Source organism: Ornithorhynchus anatinus, chromosome 2, assembly GCF_004115215.2.
Source record: "Ornithorhynchus anatinus isolate Pmale09 chromosome 2, mOrnAna1.pri.v4, whole genome shotgun sequence".
Taxonomy (NCBI): domain Eukaryota; kingdom Metazoa; phylum Chordata; class Mammalia; order Monotremata; family Ornithorhynchidae; genus Ornithorhynchus; species Ornithorhynchus anatinus.
The window spans coordinates 148,509,293-148,525,114 of NC_041729.1; the positions used below are offsets into that span (position 1 = coordinate 148,509,293).

Here is a 15,822-nt window from a genome sequence, read left to right on the forward strand (position 1 = left end):
AACAGATTGCCTTCTCAAGCCCTTATTGTATCAATTCATAAATCAATGGTATTTTCTAAGAGCACTTACTTTGTGCAGAGCTAAGCTTTTAGGAGAGTATAATGTGAGTTGGTATACACGATCCCTACCCACGAGAAACTTACAGTCCAGAGATGGAGATATGCACTAAATTAAATTACAGGTAAGAGCATGGCAGAATATAAAGATACTGTAGACAGTTTCCCCTGATTAATATTCAGGTTCAATTGAGGAAGTACAAATGCTATAATTAAAAAACCTAGATACATAAACATCAAGAACTAAAGGTTAGTCATCCTTTGGAGGAAAACAAAATTAACATGGATATGACATCTAATTAAAATTAGATTATGTTCCTAAAGAGTAGATTAAATGGTTACTGTTGTAACATTTTGATCTGTCCTGATTGTGACTAGAAGCAGTTTATTACCCCCCAAAACTTAATTTTCAAGGAGGTAGTCTGAACTGACAAAAATGTTGCTCTCATGTTGGTATTTGTAATGTTGGTATTTGTTAAGCGCTTACTATGTGCCGAGCACTGTTCTAAGCGCTGGGGTAGACACAGGGGAATCAGGTTGTCCCACATGGGGCTCACAGTCTTAATCCCCATTTGACAGATGAGGTAACTGAGGCACCGAGAAGTTAAGTGACTTGCCCACAGTCACACAGCTGACAAGTGGCCAAGCCGGAATTTGAACCCATGACCTCTGACTCCAAAGCCCGTGCTCTTTCCACTGAGCCACGCTGCTTCTCTAATACTAGGGGTACTAAAATAAAGTACTTATGTGAAAAGATTATTTTAACAATCACTAATCTAGGGTTCAACTGCCATTCAATTTAGCTATTCTTTGCCTCTACTAGCTACTGTATGGAGAAAGTGCAGAATAAATTGCTTGGGACCAGTATGGACATGCAGTTGACGTTGAGCAATGTCAGGTAAATGAGCATCAGGCATCTTACAAAATTTCAGTAGGATTCCTCTACTCATAAAAATTCATTTCTTTTTGAAAAGTTTGAGTGAAGGAAATGAATTATTTATCAAAGTTCTAAAGCCTTAATTGGAACACTTCACATGCTGCTATATTCTTCCCAGACATATTTTAAGAGTTCATTAGTATTGAATAAAAGGTTTTCTTACTGTCTTTCCCATTTCCTTTACAAAGGTACTCTAATAAATGAACCCTGTCATTACATTCTATATCTTCAGGATAATTTAACCTGGACAAATCTTTCATAGTTTCAAACTTTTGTGTTGTTTTTTTTTTAACAAGTATGGAATTATGTGAAGTAGGAATGCAAATCTCTCAGTCAAATTTTAAATGTCAAAAACAATCATCCACGGCCAGGGACAGATTTAGAAAATAACAACAACAACTGTGTACTTAAGTGCTTACTATGTGACAAGCACTGGTTTAGATACAAGTTAATCAGTTTAGACACAATTCCTGTCCCAAATGGGGCTCACACTCTTAATCCCCATTTTACAGATGAGGTAACTGAGGCCCAGAGAAGTGAAATGACTTGCCCAAAGTCAAACGGCAGACGTGTGGCAGAGCCAGAAACAGAACATAGGCCCTTCTGATTCCAATGAACCATGTGGCCAGGTCTCTGAGGCCAAAGTCTGCTTCCTTCTTGGAGAACATGAGGTCTCCCTCTCTGCATACTGGTCTTAACAACCATGGCAGAAGGAAGAAGGGATGGAGGAGGGGGGGTCCTCCTGGTTCCTAGGGGTAACCCCCCATTCATGTCCAGATTAATGAGATCTAGATAGCTATCACTTTAATACAAATAATTAAGGGGTCCTGCACAAGGCTGTAGACTTCAACACCTTAGTGAAAGTCTTTTTTCCAGACTATTCTAGTTTTCAAATGGACAGGGTTACTACAATCAAGACTTTTGCTGGGAGACAAAGGGCCTGGGGAAGGAGGTGAAAACAGGAAGATAAAGGAGACTCTCTCATCATCACTGATGGTATCTGCTGAACTCCAAATGCATTCAGAGCACTGTATTAAGTGCTTGGGGGAGTATAAAATAGTTAAAACACATCCGGTCTGTAAGATCCTTGTTGGTAAGGATGGTCTATACATACTCTTCTGTATTTGTAATCTCCCAAGCACTTGCTATGGTGCTGTGGACACGATAAGCACTCCAGAACATAATACTGATTATGTTGCTTATCTTAGTTGCACGGTTGGCAAATCACTCCATCCCCTTTATGAAATGATTACTGTGTACAGACATTGTACTGAGTGCTTGGGACAGACCAATTCAATAGAGCTGGCAGACATGTTCCCTGCCCACAATGAGTCTACAGTCTATAGGGGGATCTGGACATTAATATAAATGGATTAAGTTATGAATTTGTACATAAAAGCTATGGGGCTTAGGGAGATGTGAATAAAGGGTGCAAATCTAAGTGTAAGGTGATGCAGAGGGGAGAGGGATAAGAGGAAGTGAGGGTTTAATCAAAGAAGGTCTTTGGAGATGTGGTTTTAATAAGGTTTCAAAGGAAGGGAAGCGTGAACATCTCTGTCGGATATGAACAGGGAGGGAATTCTGAGCCAGAGGGAAGAAACGAGTAAGAGGTCACCAGCGATACAGATGCAATCGAGGTACAGTGAGTAGGTAGGAATTAGAGGAGCTAAATCTGTGGTCTGAATTGTAGTAGGAAATCACGGAGGTAAAATGGGTGAGGGGGCAAAGTGATTAAGTACTGTAAAGCCATTGGTAAGGGGTTTCTGTTAAATGTGGAGGTGGATGAGCAACCACTGGAGGTTCTTGAGTGGGAAAACGAGGCCTGAACGTTTTTGTAGAAAAATGATCTGGGAGGCAGAGTGGATTATGGACTGAAGTGTGGAGAGACAGGAGGCAGAGAAGTCAGCGAAGAAGCTGATGCAATAATCAAGGTGCACAGCAGTTTGGATGACGAGGAAAGGGCAGATTTTAATGATGTTGTGAAGGTAGAACCAACAAGATTTGGTGACACTGAATATGTGCACTGAATGAGAGAGATGAGTCAAAGATAATGACTATAAGCTCGTTGTGGGCAGGGAATGTCACTATTTATTGTTGTGTTTTACTTTCCCAAGTGCTTAGTACAGTGCTCTGCACACAGTAAGTGCTTAATAAATATGACAATGAATGAATGCCAAGGTTATGGGCTTGTGATACATGGAGGATAGTGGTGCTGTCTAAAGTGATGTGAAAGTCAGAGGGGGCAGTTTTTGGATGGGAAGATGAGGAGTTCTGTTCTGGACATGTCATGTTTGAGTTGTCAATGGGGGAGAAGGTGAAAGATCAGGACTGAAAAGATGTATATTTGGGAAGCATCTATGTAGAGGTAGTAGTTGAAGCCATGGGAGTGACTGAGTAGAATGAGGGAGTGGGTATAATTGGAGAATAGAAGGGGACCACGAACTGAGCCTTGAGGGATCCCAACAGTCAGAAGGTGGGAGACAGAGTAGGAGCCCACAAGATAGACTGAGAATGAGCAACCAGAAAGATAGAAAGAGAACCAGAAGAAGACAATGACAGTGAAGCCAAGGTTGGATAATGTTTCCAGGAAAAGTGGGTGGTCGACAGCAAAGGCAACTGAGAGTTTGAGGAGGGTTAGGATTAGTACAGACCGTTGGACTGGGCAAGAATGATATCACTGACGACCTTTGAGAGGGCAGTTTCGGTGGTGCGAAGGGATCGGAAGACAAATTGGAAGGGGTCAAGGAGAGAATTGGAGGAGAGGAAGCGGAGGCAGTAGTTGTAGACAACTTGATGAAGAGGTTTGGAAAGGAATTAATTCAATTCATTCCATAATATTTATTCATTCATTCAATTATATTTATTGAGCACTTACTCTGTGCAAAGCAATGTACTAAGCACTTGGGAAAGTACAATTCAGTAATGAAGAGAGACAATCCCTGCCCTTAATGATAATAATAATAATAATGGTGGTATTTGTTAAGCGCTTACTATGTGCAAAGCACTGTTCTAAGCACTGGGGGGATAGAAGGTGATCAGGTTGTCCCACGTGGGGCTCACAGTTTTAATCCCCATTTTACAGATGAGGTAACTGAGGCCCAGAGAAGTTAAGTGACTTGCCCCAAAGTCACACAGCTGACAAGCGGTGGAGACGGGATTAGAACCCATGACCTCTGACTCCCAACCCCATGTTCTTTCCACTGAGCCACGCTGCTTCTCCTGCAGTCTATGTAGGGAGGAGATGAGGTAATAAACTGGGGTCAAGGGAGGGTATTTTTAGGATAGGGTTTACATGAGCACGTTTGAAAGCAGTGGGTAAGTAGTCCCTGGAGGGTAAAATGTTGAAGATAGTGGTCAGGAAAGAAAGAAGGAAGGGGGCAAGCACTTTGATAAGCTGAGAAGGGTTGGAGTTGGGGACACAGGTGGAGGGAGTTGATTTTGAGAGGAGGTGGGAGATCTCCTCTTGAGCCACTGCTGGGAAAGATGGGAGAGCTGAAGAAGGGAAAGACTGGAATGGAGAAAGGCAGATTTTAAAGAGATCAGAATCATCAATAGCATTTATCGAGTGCTTACTATGTGCAGAGCACTGTACTAAGTACTTGGAAGAGTACAACACGACAGAGTTAAAAGACATATTCTCTGACCTCAATAAGCTTACAGTCTAAAGATGGAGACCGACAATAATATAATTTATAAGATATGTATAATTTAAAGATACATAAGTGCTGTGGGGTTGAGGGTGGGGCAAATATCCATTGCCCAAAAGTCACAGATCCAAGTGCAGAAATGAAGCAGAAGGGTGAGGGAGCAGGGGAAAAGAGGGCTTAATCAGGCCTTTGGGAGATGTGACCTTAATAAAGATTTGAAGGTGGTAGAGTAGTGGTCTGGTGTATATGGAGGGGGACGGAGTTACAGGCCAGGGGAGGATGTGGTAAAGGGGCCGGTGGGGAGAGAGACATCCAGAACACTTTCTTCCACACTACTTAAAATGGTCAGGATCAGAAACAAGTGAACACAGCGATCTAAAGATCAAAATGTATAGCTTCAGCAACCCACCACTTTAGAGCTCAGTAGAGAATTCCGTATCTCCCCAAATGGTAAACATAAATACTTCTGATGCTAAGAGATGTGCCTTCATTCAGTGAGTCACCATTTTCTTTTTCAAGTGAGGATCAAATCAAATAAAATAAGAAAAACTCCAAGTTATCTAGAAGGAAGAACATGCTAATGGTTGCAGTGGTCAACTCTGACTGATTTTTTTTTAATTTTGTTTTTATGGTATTCATTAAGCACCTAATATGCACCAGGAACTGCACTCTGTGGTGGGGTATATACAATATAATCAGGTTGGACACAATCCATGTCCCACAACAGGGGTCACAGTTTTAATTCCCATTTTACAGATAAGGTAACTGAGGCACAGAGACCTTGCCCCAGGTCACACAGCAGATAAATGGTGATGGTATTTGTTAAGCCCTTACTTTGTGCCAAGCACTATTCTAAGCACTGGGGTAGATTCAAGGTAATCAGGTTGTCCCACATGAGACTCACAGATTTAATCCCCATTTTACAGATGAGGTAACTGAGGCACTGAGAAGTTAGGTCCCTTGCCCAAAGTCACACAGCTGATAAGTGGCAGAGCCAGGATGAGAACCCCGACCTCTGACTCCCAAGCCTGTGCTCTTTCCACTAAGCCTCGCTGCTTCTCAAATAAATAGTGACTAGGGATTAGAACTCAGGTCCTCTGACTCCCAGACCCATGCTCTTTCTACAAGGCAAAACTGTTTTTCCATTTACCAAAAGAGGCAATAAAGCAACTCATATTTGCATGGCCACGTTAGAATCCCTGGGGTGTTGGTAAATGGATGTGATATACATTTTGATCTGATATCTCGGAGGCAAAGGCCACTGCATATCCATTCTAATCTGACTCACCCAAACGGCCACACAAATATCAGTATGACCCTTAGCATTTCAGAAGAATGAAACTGAATAAAATCTCCCCAAATAATGCAAACAAAATATCAATGTTATTTCTTTTTCCATATGTTCTTTCTATTGGCTTATGGAGATTGTAGTTTAGTACAAAAACCTGCTAGGGCAGCAACAATCTGCACTCTGTACTATTTGATGACACCTATTCTTTTTTAAATTCATTACTCTATTTCTGTGTCACTTACTCTGTCTTCCATAATAGGCAATTCACTTTCCTGGAAGCGCCACCTCATAATTCTTTGTTCCTTTTCCTTTGTAATTTTTCAAGGAAAATCACGTCCACCTACTTTAATGGTGACTAATTCAGAAGTATGAATGTCTCACCAGGTAGCAAAAATTTGCTTTTAAACGACATGTGTGCACCCATTTAAATGTATTTTGGACAATTCTTTCGGTGGAAAAGCCAAGTGAAGCTGGTAAATTTTGAGGACTGTGGGCAATCATTACCACTTGCTACCATTAGCCATTACCATTAGCAGCATGGCCTAGTGGAAAGAGTATGGCCTGGGAGTCAGAGGACCTGGCTTCTAATCCTGACTCTGCCACTTGCCTGCTGCATTAATCGTGGTCAAGTCACTTCACTTCTTTGTGCCTCAGTTTCCTCAACTGTAAAATGAGGATTCGGTACCTGTTCTCCATCTTACTTAGCCTATGATCCCATGTGGGCAGTAGTGTGTCCAATCTGATTAATTTAATAATAATGATAATAATAATTATGGTATTTACCAAGCACTTACTATGTGCCAGGCGCTGTACTAAGCACTGGGACGGACAGAAGCAAATTGGGTTGGACATAGTCGTTGTCCCACATGAAGCTCACAGTCTTAAACCCCATTTAAAAATGAGGTAGCTGAAGCATAGAGAAGTGAAATGACTTGCCCAAGGTCACACACCAGACAAGTGGTTGAGCTGGGAATAGAACCCAGGTCCTTGGGACTCCCGGCTCTAACCATTACGCTATGGTGCTTACAACAGTGCTTGTCACAGATTAAAAACTTAAAAAATGAAACAATTCTTATTATATCCCACTCTACTACTATTTCACTTTCAATTCTTTCCATTCCTTCCGCTTCTGAGCTCCTGGACCCATCTTTGATGTCTTCCTTCCTTCTCTCCACTCCCACATGTAGCCTTGAAATTGTAGCTGATACCCCATGTTATAAAAATAATAATGGTATTTGTTAAGCGCTTACTATGTGCCAAGCACTGTTCTAAGCACTGGGGTAGATTCAAGGCAATCAGGTTGGACACAGTCCCTGTCCCACATGGGGCTCACAGTCTCAATCCCCATTTTACATATGAGGAAACTGAGGCCCAGAGAAGTTAAGTGACTTGCCCAAGGTCACACAGCAGACAAGTGGCAGATCAGGGTTTAGAACCCACGACCTCTGACTTCCAAGGCACTGCTCTTGCCACTATTCATTCATTCATTCAATAGCATTTACTGAGCGCTTACTATGTGCAGAGCACTGTACTAAGCGCTTGGAATGTACAAATTGGTAACAGAGACAGTCCCTGCCCTTTGACGGGCTTTGATTCTTCCCCAAAAAATAGGATGTGGAGAGGCAGACAGCTTCAAGGGTGGTAGACTGGACCCATCCTCCTTGATCCCTGTCTTCTGATAGTCTTTTTCACCTCTATCGCAAGTCTGGCTTTTCCTCTTATACACAGTCACTGCATCTCATCTGCAACCTCCTCTCTGAATCTCATCTTCTACCAGACATTTTTCCTATGTTCCCTGCTTCTCATATCACATCTGTCTTTAAAACCCAGCCTTCTACCTTACATTCTGTAGCTCTACTGGGGTCACAAGGGACCCGGTGCCTCTATTCCCCCCTTCGTTTCGGCTGAGGTCTTGTTGCTACCAACTCTGCCCCTTGTCAGCTGTGTGACTGTGGGCAAGTCACTTCACTTCTCTGTGCCTCAGTTCCCTCATCTGTAAAATGGGGATGAAGACTGTGATAGGCAATATCAGCTCTTTTATTTAGCCATCTCTCTTAAATGTACAACCAATTGATTACATTCAATTGAGAAGTATGACGGAGAAGCAGCATGGCTTAGCGGCAAGAACCCGGGCTTGGGAGTCACAGGTCAGGGTTCTTTCATGCATTCATTCAATAGTATTTATTGAGTGCTTACTATGTGCAGAGCACTGTACTAAGCGCTTGGAATGTACAACTCGGCAACAGATAGAGACAATCCCTGCCCATTGACGGGCTTACAGTCTAATCGGGGAAGACAGACAAAAACAAGACAACTTACTAGCAATAAATAGAATCAGGGGATGTACACCACCTTAACAAAATAAATAGGGTAATAAAAATATATACAAATGAGCACAGTGCTGAGGGGAGGGGAAAGGAGAGGGGGAGGAGCAGAAGGAAAGTGGGGAAACGGGGCTTAACTGGGGCAGAGAGGCAGCAGAGGGAGCAGAGGGAAAAGGGGAAGCTGAGTCTGGGAAGGCCTCTTGGAGGTGAGCTCTCATAGGGCTTTGAAGAGGGGAAGAGAGTTTGGCGAAGATGAGGAGGGACGGCATTCCAGGACAGCGGGAGGATGTGGCCCAGGGGACGATGGCAGGGTAGGCGAGAACGGGGGACGGTGAGGAGGTGGGAGGCAGAGGATCGGAGCGTGCCGGGTGGCAGTAAAAAGAGAGAAGGGAGGAGAGGTAGGAGGGGGCAATGTGATGGAGAGCCTTGAAGCCTAGAGTGAGAAGTTTTTGTTTTGTGCACCGGTTGATAGGCAACCACTGGAGGCTTTTAAGGAGGGGAGTGACATGCCCAGAGCGTTTCTGCATGAAGATGATCTGGGCAGCGGAGAGAAGAATAGACTGGAGCGGGGAGAGACAGGAGGAAGGAAGATCAGAGAGAAGGCTGACACAATAATCCAGGTGGGATATTATGAGGGCCTGTACCAGTAAGATAGCTGTTTGGGTGGAAATGAAAGGTGGATCTTGGCGATATTGTAAAGGTGAGACCGGCAGGTCTTGGTGACGGATTGGATGTGTGGGGTGAATGAGAGAGCCGAGTCACGGATGACACCAAGGTTGCGGGCTTGAGAGACGGGAAGGGTGGTCGTACCATCCACAGTGACAGGGAAGTCAGGAAGAGGACAGGGCTTGGGAGGGAAGATAAGGAGCTCAGTTTTGGACATGTTAGCTCAGTTTTGGACATGTTGCTCAGTTTTGGACATGTTCTAATCCCAGATCTGCCATTTGTCTGTGTGACCCTGGGCAAGCCATTTAACTTCTCTATGCCTCAGTTACCTCATCTGTAAAATGGGGATTAAGACTGTGAGCCCCACATGGGACAACCTGATTACCTTTATATACCCCAGCGGTTAGAACAGTGCTTGGCACATAGTAAACACTTAACAAATACCATCATTATTATTATCATTATCATTGAATTAAGTTAAAACCCCCTTAATCCTTGTTAAAACCTGACTAAATATCTTTTAAAAAAGGCTAAAAAGTCAGATTTAGTATTTACTGACAGCATCAAAAGCAGTCAGTAGCACATTTCTATTATTAGGCTAGTAGAAATCCCATGATTACAGCCTCATATTTTTCAAGAAGAACAATGATTTCCATCAAAAACATCACAAAGCAAATACCTACATGATGGTGTTGATGCCCGCAAGTTGTTGGAACATTTGTAAACCACACCCCACGATCAAAGCTCGGCGAGTTGGAGGGTAAGTCAGCATTCGGCAGATCACAGGTCCAGCTTGAAAATGAAAAAATACACATCTATCATTTTCTAGTTCCACTTAAATCGTTTTCATTAGGATAATTTTTCTCAATAAACTCAACCAGCAGTCATTTAATGTACTCCCTTATAATGGCAATCAATAGTTTAATGGGCTTCCCATTTGTCCTAATAAAGTACACTTTTCCCAAAGTTTAGCACCTGGGTTAAACAAAGAAACAAACAATTCTGAGTAAGCACTCCGGGGGTAATGAAGAACTGCATAGCTGTTTACTCTCCAGGAGATTTCCCCCAAAAAATCTCATTTCAAAATCTACCCTTCTTTCAGAAAGTATTGTGGAGAAGCAGCGTGGCTCAGTGGAAAGAGCATGGGCTTTGGAGTCAGAGGTCATGAGTTCGAATCCCAGCTCTGCCACTTGTCAGCTGTGTGACTCTGGGCAAGTCACTTAACTTCTCTGGGCCTCAGTTACCTCATCTGTAAAATGGGGATTAAGACTGTGAGCCCCACGTGGGACAACCTGATTCCCGTGTCTACCCCAGCGCTTAAAACAGTGCTCTGCACATAGTAAGTGCTTAACAAATACCAACATTATTATTATTATTATTATCCTAGTGGAAAAAGCACAGGCCTGGGAATCAGAGGACCTGGGTTCTACTCAGCCACTCGTGACCTCGGGCAAATCACTTAACTTCTCTGTGCTCCAGTTACCTCAACTGTATAATGGGATTAAGACTGTGAGCCCCACCTGGGACATGGACTGTGCCCAACCTCATATCTACCCTCAGCCCTAGCACTTAGAAGAGTGTTTCACACATAGTAAAGGCTTAACAAATACCATTAAAAGAAAAAAACATTTTTATTATTATTATTACTACTATTAATAATAATTATGGTATTTGTTAAGCACTTACTATGTATCAGGCACTGTACTAAGCGCTGGGGTGGATACAGCAAATCATCCCCATTTTGCAGATGAGGTAACTGAGGCATAGACAAGAAAGTGGCTTGCCCAAGGCCACACAGCAGACAAGTGGCAGAGCTGGGATTAGAACACATGACGTTCTGACTCCCAAGGCCCGTGCTCTAACCACTGCACAATTTTTCAAAGCTACAATCCACTTATGAGAATTTAAATTGTATCACCTGCTTACACTGTTGTGCAAGCAGAGATCATCAATTTGTACAAGATGATTTGGACTGAACAGAGAAAATGTTAGGGATGTTACATGGGGATGGATCTCAAGGAGGGAACCCAGCAACGCTGGTGTTCCAAAGTCCCTTTACTATCACTGTTAAAGATAAAATACTAGGTTGTATGGACCACTGTTGCATTGAATATGGCAGATATTATACACTTATGTCAACCTCTTCCACCCACGTAAGCAGCATCCATGAGGAGATTTACCAGTTACCATTATGCCAAGTGAGCACTTAGAAAAATACAATTACTTGGGGGAAAGATAATGTGGTTTCTTCAGGGGTAAATTGTACAAGCCTAATCTGAAAAGACTTCTTTGAAGGGGGAGCTTGAACATAGGCAGGAACCAGTAAACATACTTAGATTTTCAGAAGCATAAGGCCTTTGTTGGGAGTCAGTAATGACTCTGGCCCTGTCACTGATAGCTCTGAGTTCATCATTGTTTAGTGCAAACTGGATTACTGTCCTGAAGGTCTTTACTTTGTAATAGCTCACAGTCTTGTTCATTTGATATTTTTTCAGGCCACTCAGGTTTATTAGGGCTTCACCATCTGTAAAAGTTTTATTTGGAAATTTAAGGATTTCATTATACACTTCCTCCTATAGATTATTCATGCAGATATTAAATAATCCAGACCAAGCACAATATTTACACTTTTCAACCGAGAAAAAAATCATGTTTTCCCTACCCCTTCTTTCTGATCTCCTGGCCAGTTCCCTATCTATGAGAGATCATTCCCTCCTAATCCATGGTAAATTTTAGAGATAGAGGAACAACTAGATCAATCAATGCACTGTATTTATTGGGTGGTTACTGTGTGCAGAGCACTCTACTAGGGGCGTGGGAGGGTACACTACAGCAGATGTTTTTTTCAAATGGTTTTTGTTAAGAGCTAACTATGGGCCAGGCACTGTGCAAAGGCTCGGATAGATATAAATAAAATAAAAATAAATGTTGGTATTTGTTAAGCGCTTACTATGTACACAGCACTGTTCTAAGCGCTGGGGGAGATACAGGATAATCAGGTTGTCCCATGTGAGGCTCACAGTTAATCCCCATTTTACAGATGAGGGAACTGAGGCACAGAGAAGTTAAGTGACTTGCCCACAGTCACAGAGCTGACAAGTGGCAGAGCCGGGATTCGAACCCACGAACCCTGACTCTCAAGCCCAGGCTCTTTCCACTGAGCCACACTGCTTGATAATAATAATAATGATAATATTTGTTAAGCGCTTACTATGTGTAAGGCACTGTTCTAAGCGCTGGGGTAGACAGAAGATAATTGGGTTCGACAGAGTCCCTGTCCCACATAGAGCTCCCTGTCTTAATCCCAGTTTTTGCAGATGAGGGAACTGAGCCCATAGAAGTTAAGTGACTTGCCCACAGCAGACAGGTGGTGGAGTGGGATTAAGAACTCAGGGCCTTCTGTTTCAAGGTCAATGATCTATCCCCTAGGCCATTCTGCTTTTGTAGACATGCTCCCTGCCCATAAAAAGCTTGCAGTTTAGAGGGGAAGGCAGATAGAATAAATTTCAGATAAATCAGTCAGTCAATCATATTTATTGAGTACTTACTGTATGCAAAGCATTGAACTAAGCGCTTGGGAGAATACAGTACAACAATAATAATAATAATAATGTTGGTATTTGTTAAGGGCTTACGATGTGCCGAGCACTGTTCTAAGCGCTGGGGTAGACACAGGGGAATCAGGTTGTCCCACGTGGGGCTCACCGTCTTAATCCCCATTTTACAGATGAGGTAACTGAGGCACCTACAAGTTAAGGACTTGCCCAAAGTCACACAACTGATAAGTGGCCGAGCCAGGATTCAAACCCATGACCTCTGACTCCAAAGCCCATGCCCTTTCCACTGAGCCACGCTGCTTCTCTACAATAAACAGATACAATCCCTGCCCACAAAGATCTTATAGTCTAAAAGGGGAGACAGACATTAATACAAATGAATTACAGACTTGTAAATGCTGTGGGGCTGTGGGGAGCGGGGGTGCAGGCATGATCACCCAAATGAGTCTCTCACCACATGAAAACTTCACCTTAGGCACTGAGCATGTCCGTTGGCTCTATCAAAGGCACAGCTCAGGCCCCGAGGTGGTGAACCCTACCTCCATTTTGGGGGAGTAGGGAGAGCACTTAGTCTCCTTCCAATCCGGGCCAGAAGTCTGTTTCAGTATTAAATCCAGTGTTCTCTTCTCTTTAAACACAATCTTAGTGTTATTCTTTTAAAAAATCTCAACATTAACCCTTAATTTTAACATTAACATTCACCATTAGGGGAACAACATGGCCTAGTGTATAGAGCAACAGCCTGGGAGTCAGAAGGACCTGGGTTCTAATTATAACTCCACCAATGGTCTGCTGTGTGACCTTGGGCAAGTCACTTTACTTCTCTGTGCCTCAGTTATCTCATTTGTGAAATGGAGATTAAGACTGTGAGCATCATGTGGGTTAGGGACTATGTCCAACCTGACTGATTTGAATCTACCGCAGTGCTTAGACCAGTGCTTGACATATAGTAAGTGCTCAGTGGAAAGAACACGGGCTTGGGAATCAGAGGTCGTGGGTTCGAATTTCTATTCTGTCACTTGGCAGCTGTGTGACTGTGGGCAAGTCACTTCACTTCTCTGTGCCTTAGTAACCTCATCTGTAAAATGGGGATTAAGACTGTGAGCCTCAAGTGGGACAACCTGATTACCCTGTAACTACCCCCAGTGCTTAGAACAGTGCTCTGCACATAGTAAGTGCTTAACAAATACCAACATTATTATTATTAACAAGGCCTATCATTATTATTATTAGCCCTTTCCTTGCCCCAACAGACTCAGAACCTGTTCTTTTTCCTAATTTAAGACTAAGAACTCTATGAGGGACAGAGTCTGTATCCACCATGGCTACCATTTATCTACCCCAGTGCACAGTACAGTGTTAAGCATATATTAAGCACTTACCAAGTATTATTATTATTATAACGAATTCCACTAAAGAGAAAAAAATTTAAACCTCTGTGTCATCCTTGACTTCTGTCTTTCAACTCTCACATTCATCTTACTACTAGACCCTGGTGGCTCTTCTTCAAAATTTCCACAATCTGCACCTTCCTCTCTACCCCCAAATATCTAGCAAGCACCAACATGAGAGGCAGAGTGGTCTAGTGGATAGAGGACAGGCCTGCGAATCAGAAGGAGCTGGGTTCTAATCCCGGCTCTGCCACTGGTCTGCTGTATGACCTTGGGCAAGTTATTTCACTTTAATCTTCAATTCTCTCATCTGTAAAATGGGGATTAAGAGTGTGAGGCCCATGTGGACAGGTACTGTGTCCAACCTGATTAGCTTGAATCTACCCCAGTGCTTAGTACAGTGCCTGGCACATAAAATTACTTTACAAAAATCATAAAAAAGGTAGTAGCACCAATCATAATTGAACTAGGCTATCCTCCTCTAGGGAAGCATCAGGGAATACTGGATAGAGCATGGGTCTGGGACTCAGAAGGTCATGGGTTCCCATCCTGGCTCCAGTACTTGTCTGCCGTGTGACTTTGAGCAAATCACTTCACTTCTCTGTGCCTTGGTTTTCTCACCTGTAAAATGATGATTGAGAAAGTGAGTCCCTCGTGGGTCAGGAACAGTGTCCAACCCACAGCTCTTGTATCCACACCAGCGCTGAGTACAGTGCCTGGCATATAGTAAGTGCTTAACAAATACCATTATTATTATGATTATTATTATTAGACTGTAAGCCTATTGTGGGCAGGGAATATGTTTACTAATTATTTTGTATTATACTCTCCCAAGTGCTTATTACAGTGCTCTACACATAGTAAGAGCTCATATGCCATTGACTGATTAACTGATTGACTGATAGGCTACTGTAGCAGCTGCTTTGCAGGTCTCTCCCATTTCCAATCTGCACTACAAGCTGCTGTTCTGATCAACTTCTTGAAGCATCACTTTGAGAAGCACACAACTCTTCCTTCCCCTAAACTCTTCACTAGCTTCCTTTGACCCTCCTCATCAAACAACAAATTGATTTTCATGGCTCTCTCCCCAGCTAGACTGTAAAAATCTCTCAGACAGGGATCGTGTCTACTAATTCTCCTGTACTCTCCCAAGCACTTAGTACAGAGCTCTACACAAAGAAAAGAACCCACCAAATACTTCTGATGGATTTTGAGCAGGGAATGTGTCATTTCTGTGTTTATGCTTCCCAAGTATTAAACTCTCACATCCTTGCATCGTGAGATAAAATTGGAGATAAAATGGTTTGTATAATACCAAACCAAAACCAAACTTAGCCACCATGTATTTAGAATCAGAGTCCCACGCTCTCCTGTACACTGTAAGATCCTTGTGGGCAAGGATCGTATCTACCAACTCTGTTCCACTATACTTTCCCAAGTACTTCATTCATTCATTCAGTCAGTAGTATTCATTGAATACTACTGAATGAATAGTATTTACTGAGTGCTTATTGTGTGCACAGCATTGTACTAAGCAAAGTACAATAGCAATAAAGAGAGACAACCCCTGCCTACAACAGATTTACAGTCTAGACTGGGGAGACAGACATCAAAACAAGTAAACAGGCCTTAATATAAATAAAAATAATTTTAGATAAATACATATATACATAAGTGCTGTAGGGCTGGGAGAGGGGAGAAGTGCAAAGGGAGCAAGTCAGGGTGATGCAGAAGGGAATCGGAGCTGAGGAAAAGTGATCTTAGACTGGGAGGGCCTCTTGGAGGAGGCACACCTTCAGTAGAGCTTTGAAAGGGGGGAGAGTAATCTCACATCTGGCTGATGTGAGGAGGGAGGGCATTCCAGACCAAAAGTAACATGGGCCAGGGGTCGGCAGCAAGACAGGCGAGATCGAGGCACAGTAAGAAGGTTAGCACCAGAGGAGCGGAGTGTGC

General features: G+C 42.9%; 1 protein-coding gene across 1 annotated transcript in view; it reads right to left on the reverse strand.

The window, feature by feature from the left end:
• Positions 1 to 15,822, reverse strand: part of SLC2A13 (solute carrier family 2 member 13) — a 426,989-nt gene that overhangs the window by 228,293 nt on the left and 182,874 nt on the right. The window contains exon 5 of the mRNA XM_029047238.1: positions 9,605 to 9,713. Within this exon, the coding sequence (XP_028903071.1) occupies positions 9,605 to 9,713 (109 nt within the window). The remainder of the gene's footprint in view (positions 1 to 9,604; positions 9,714 to 15,822) is intronic.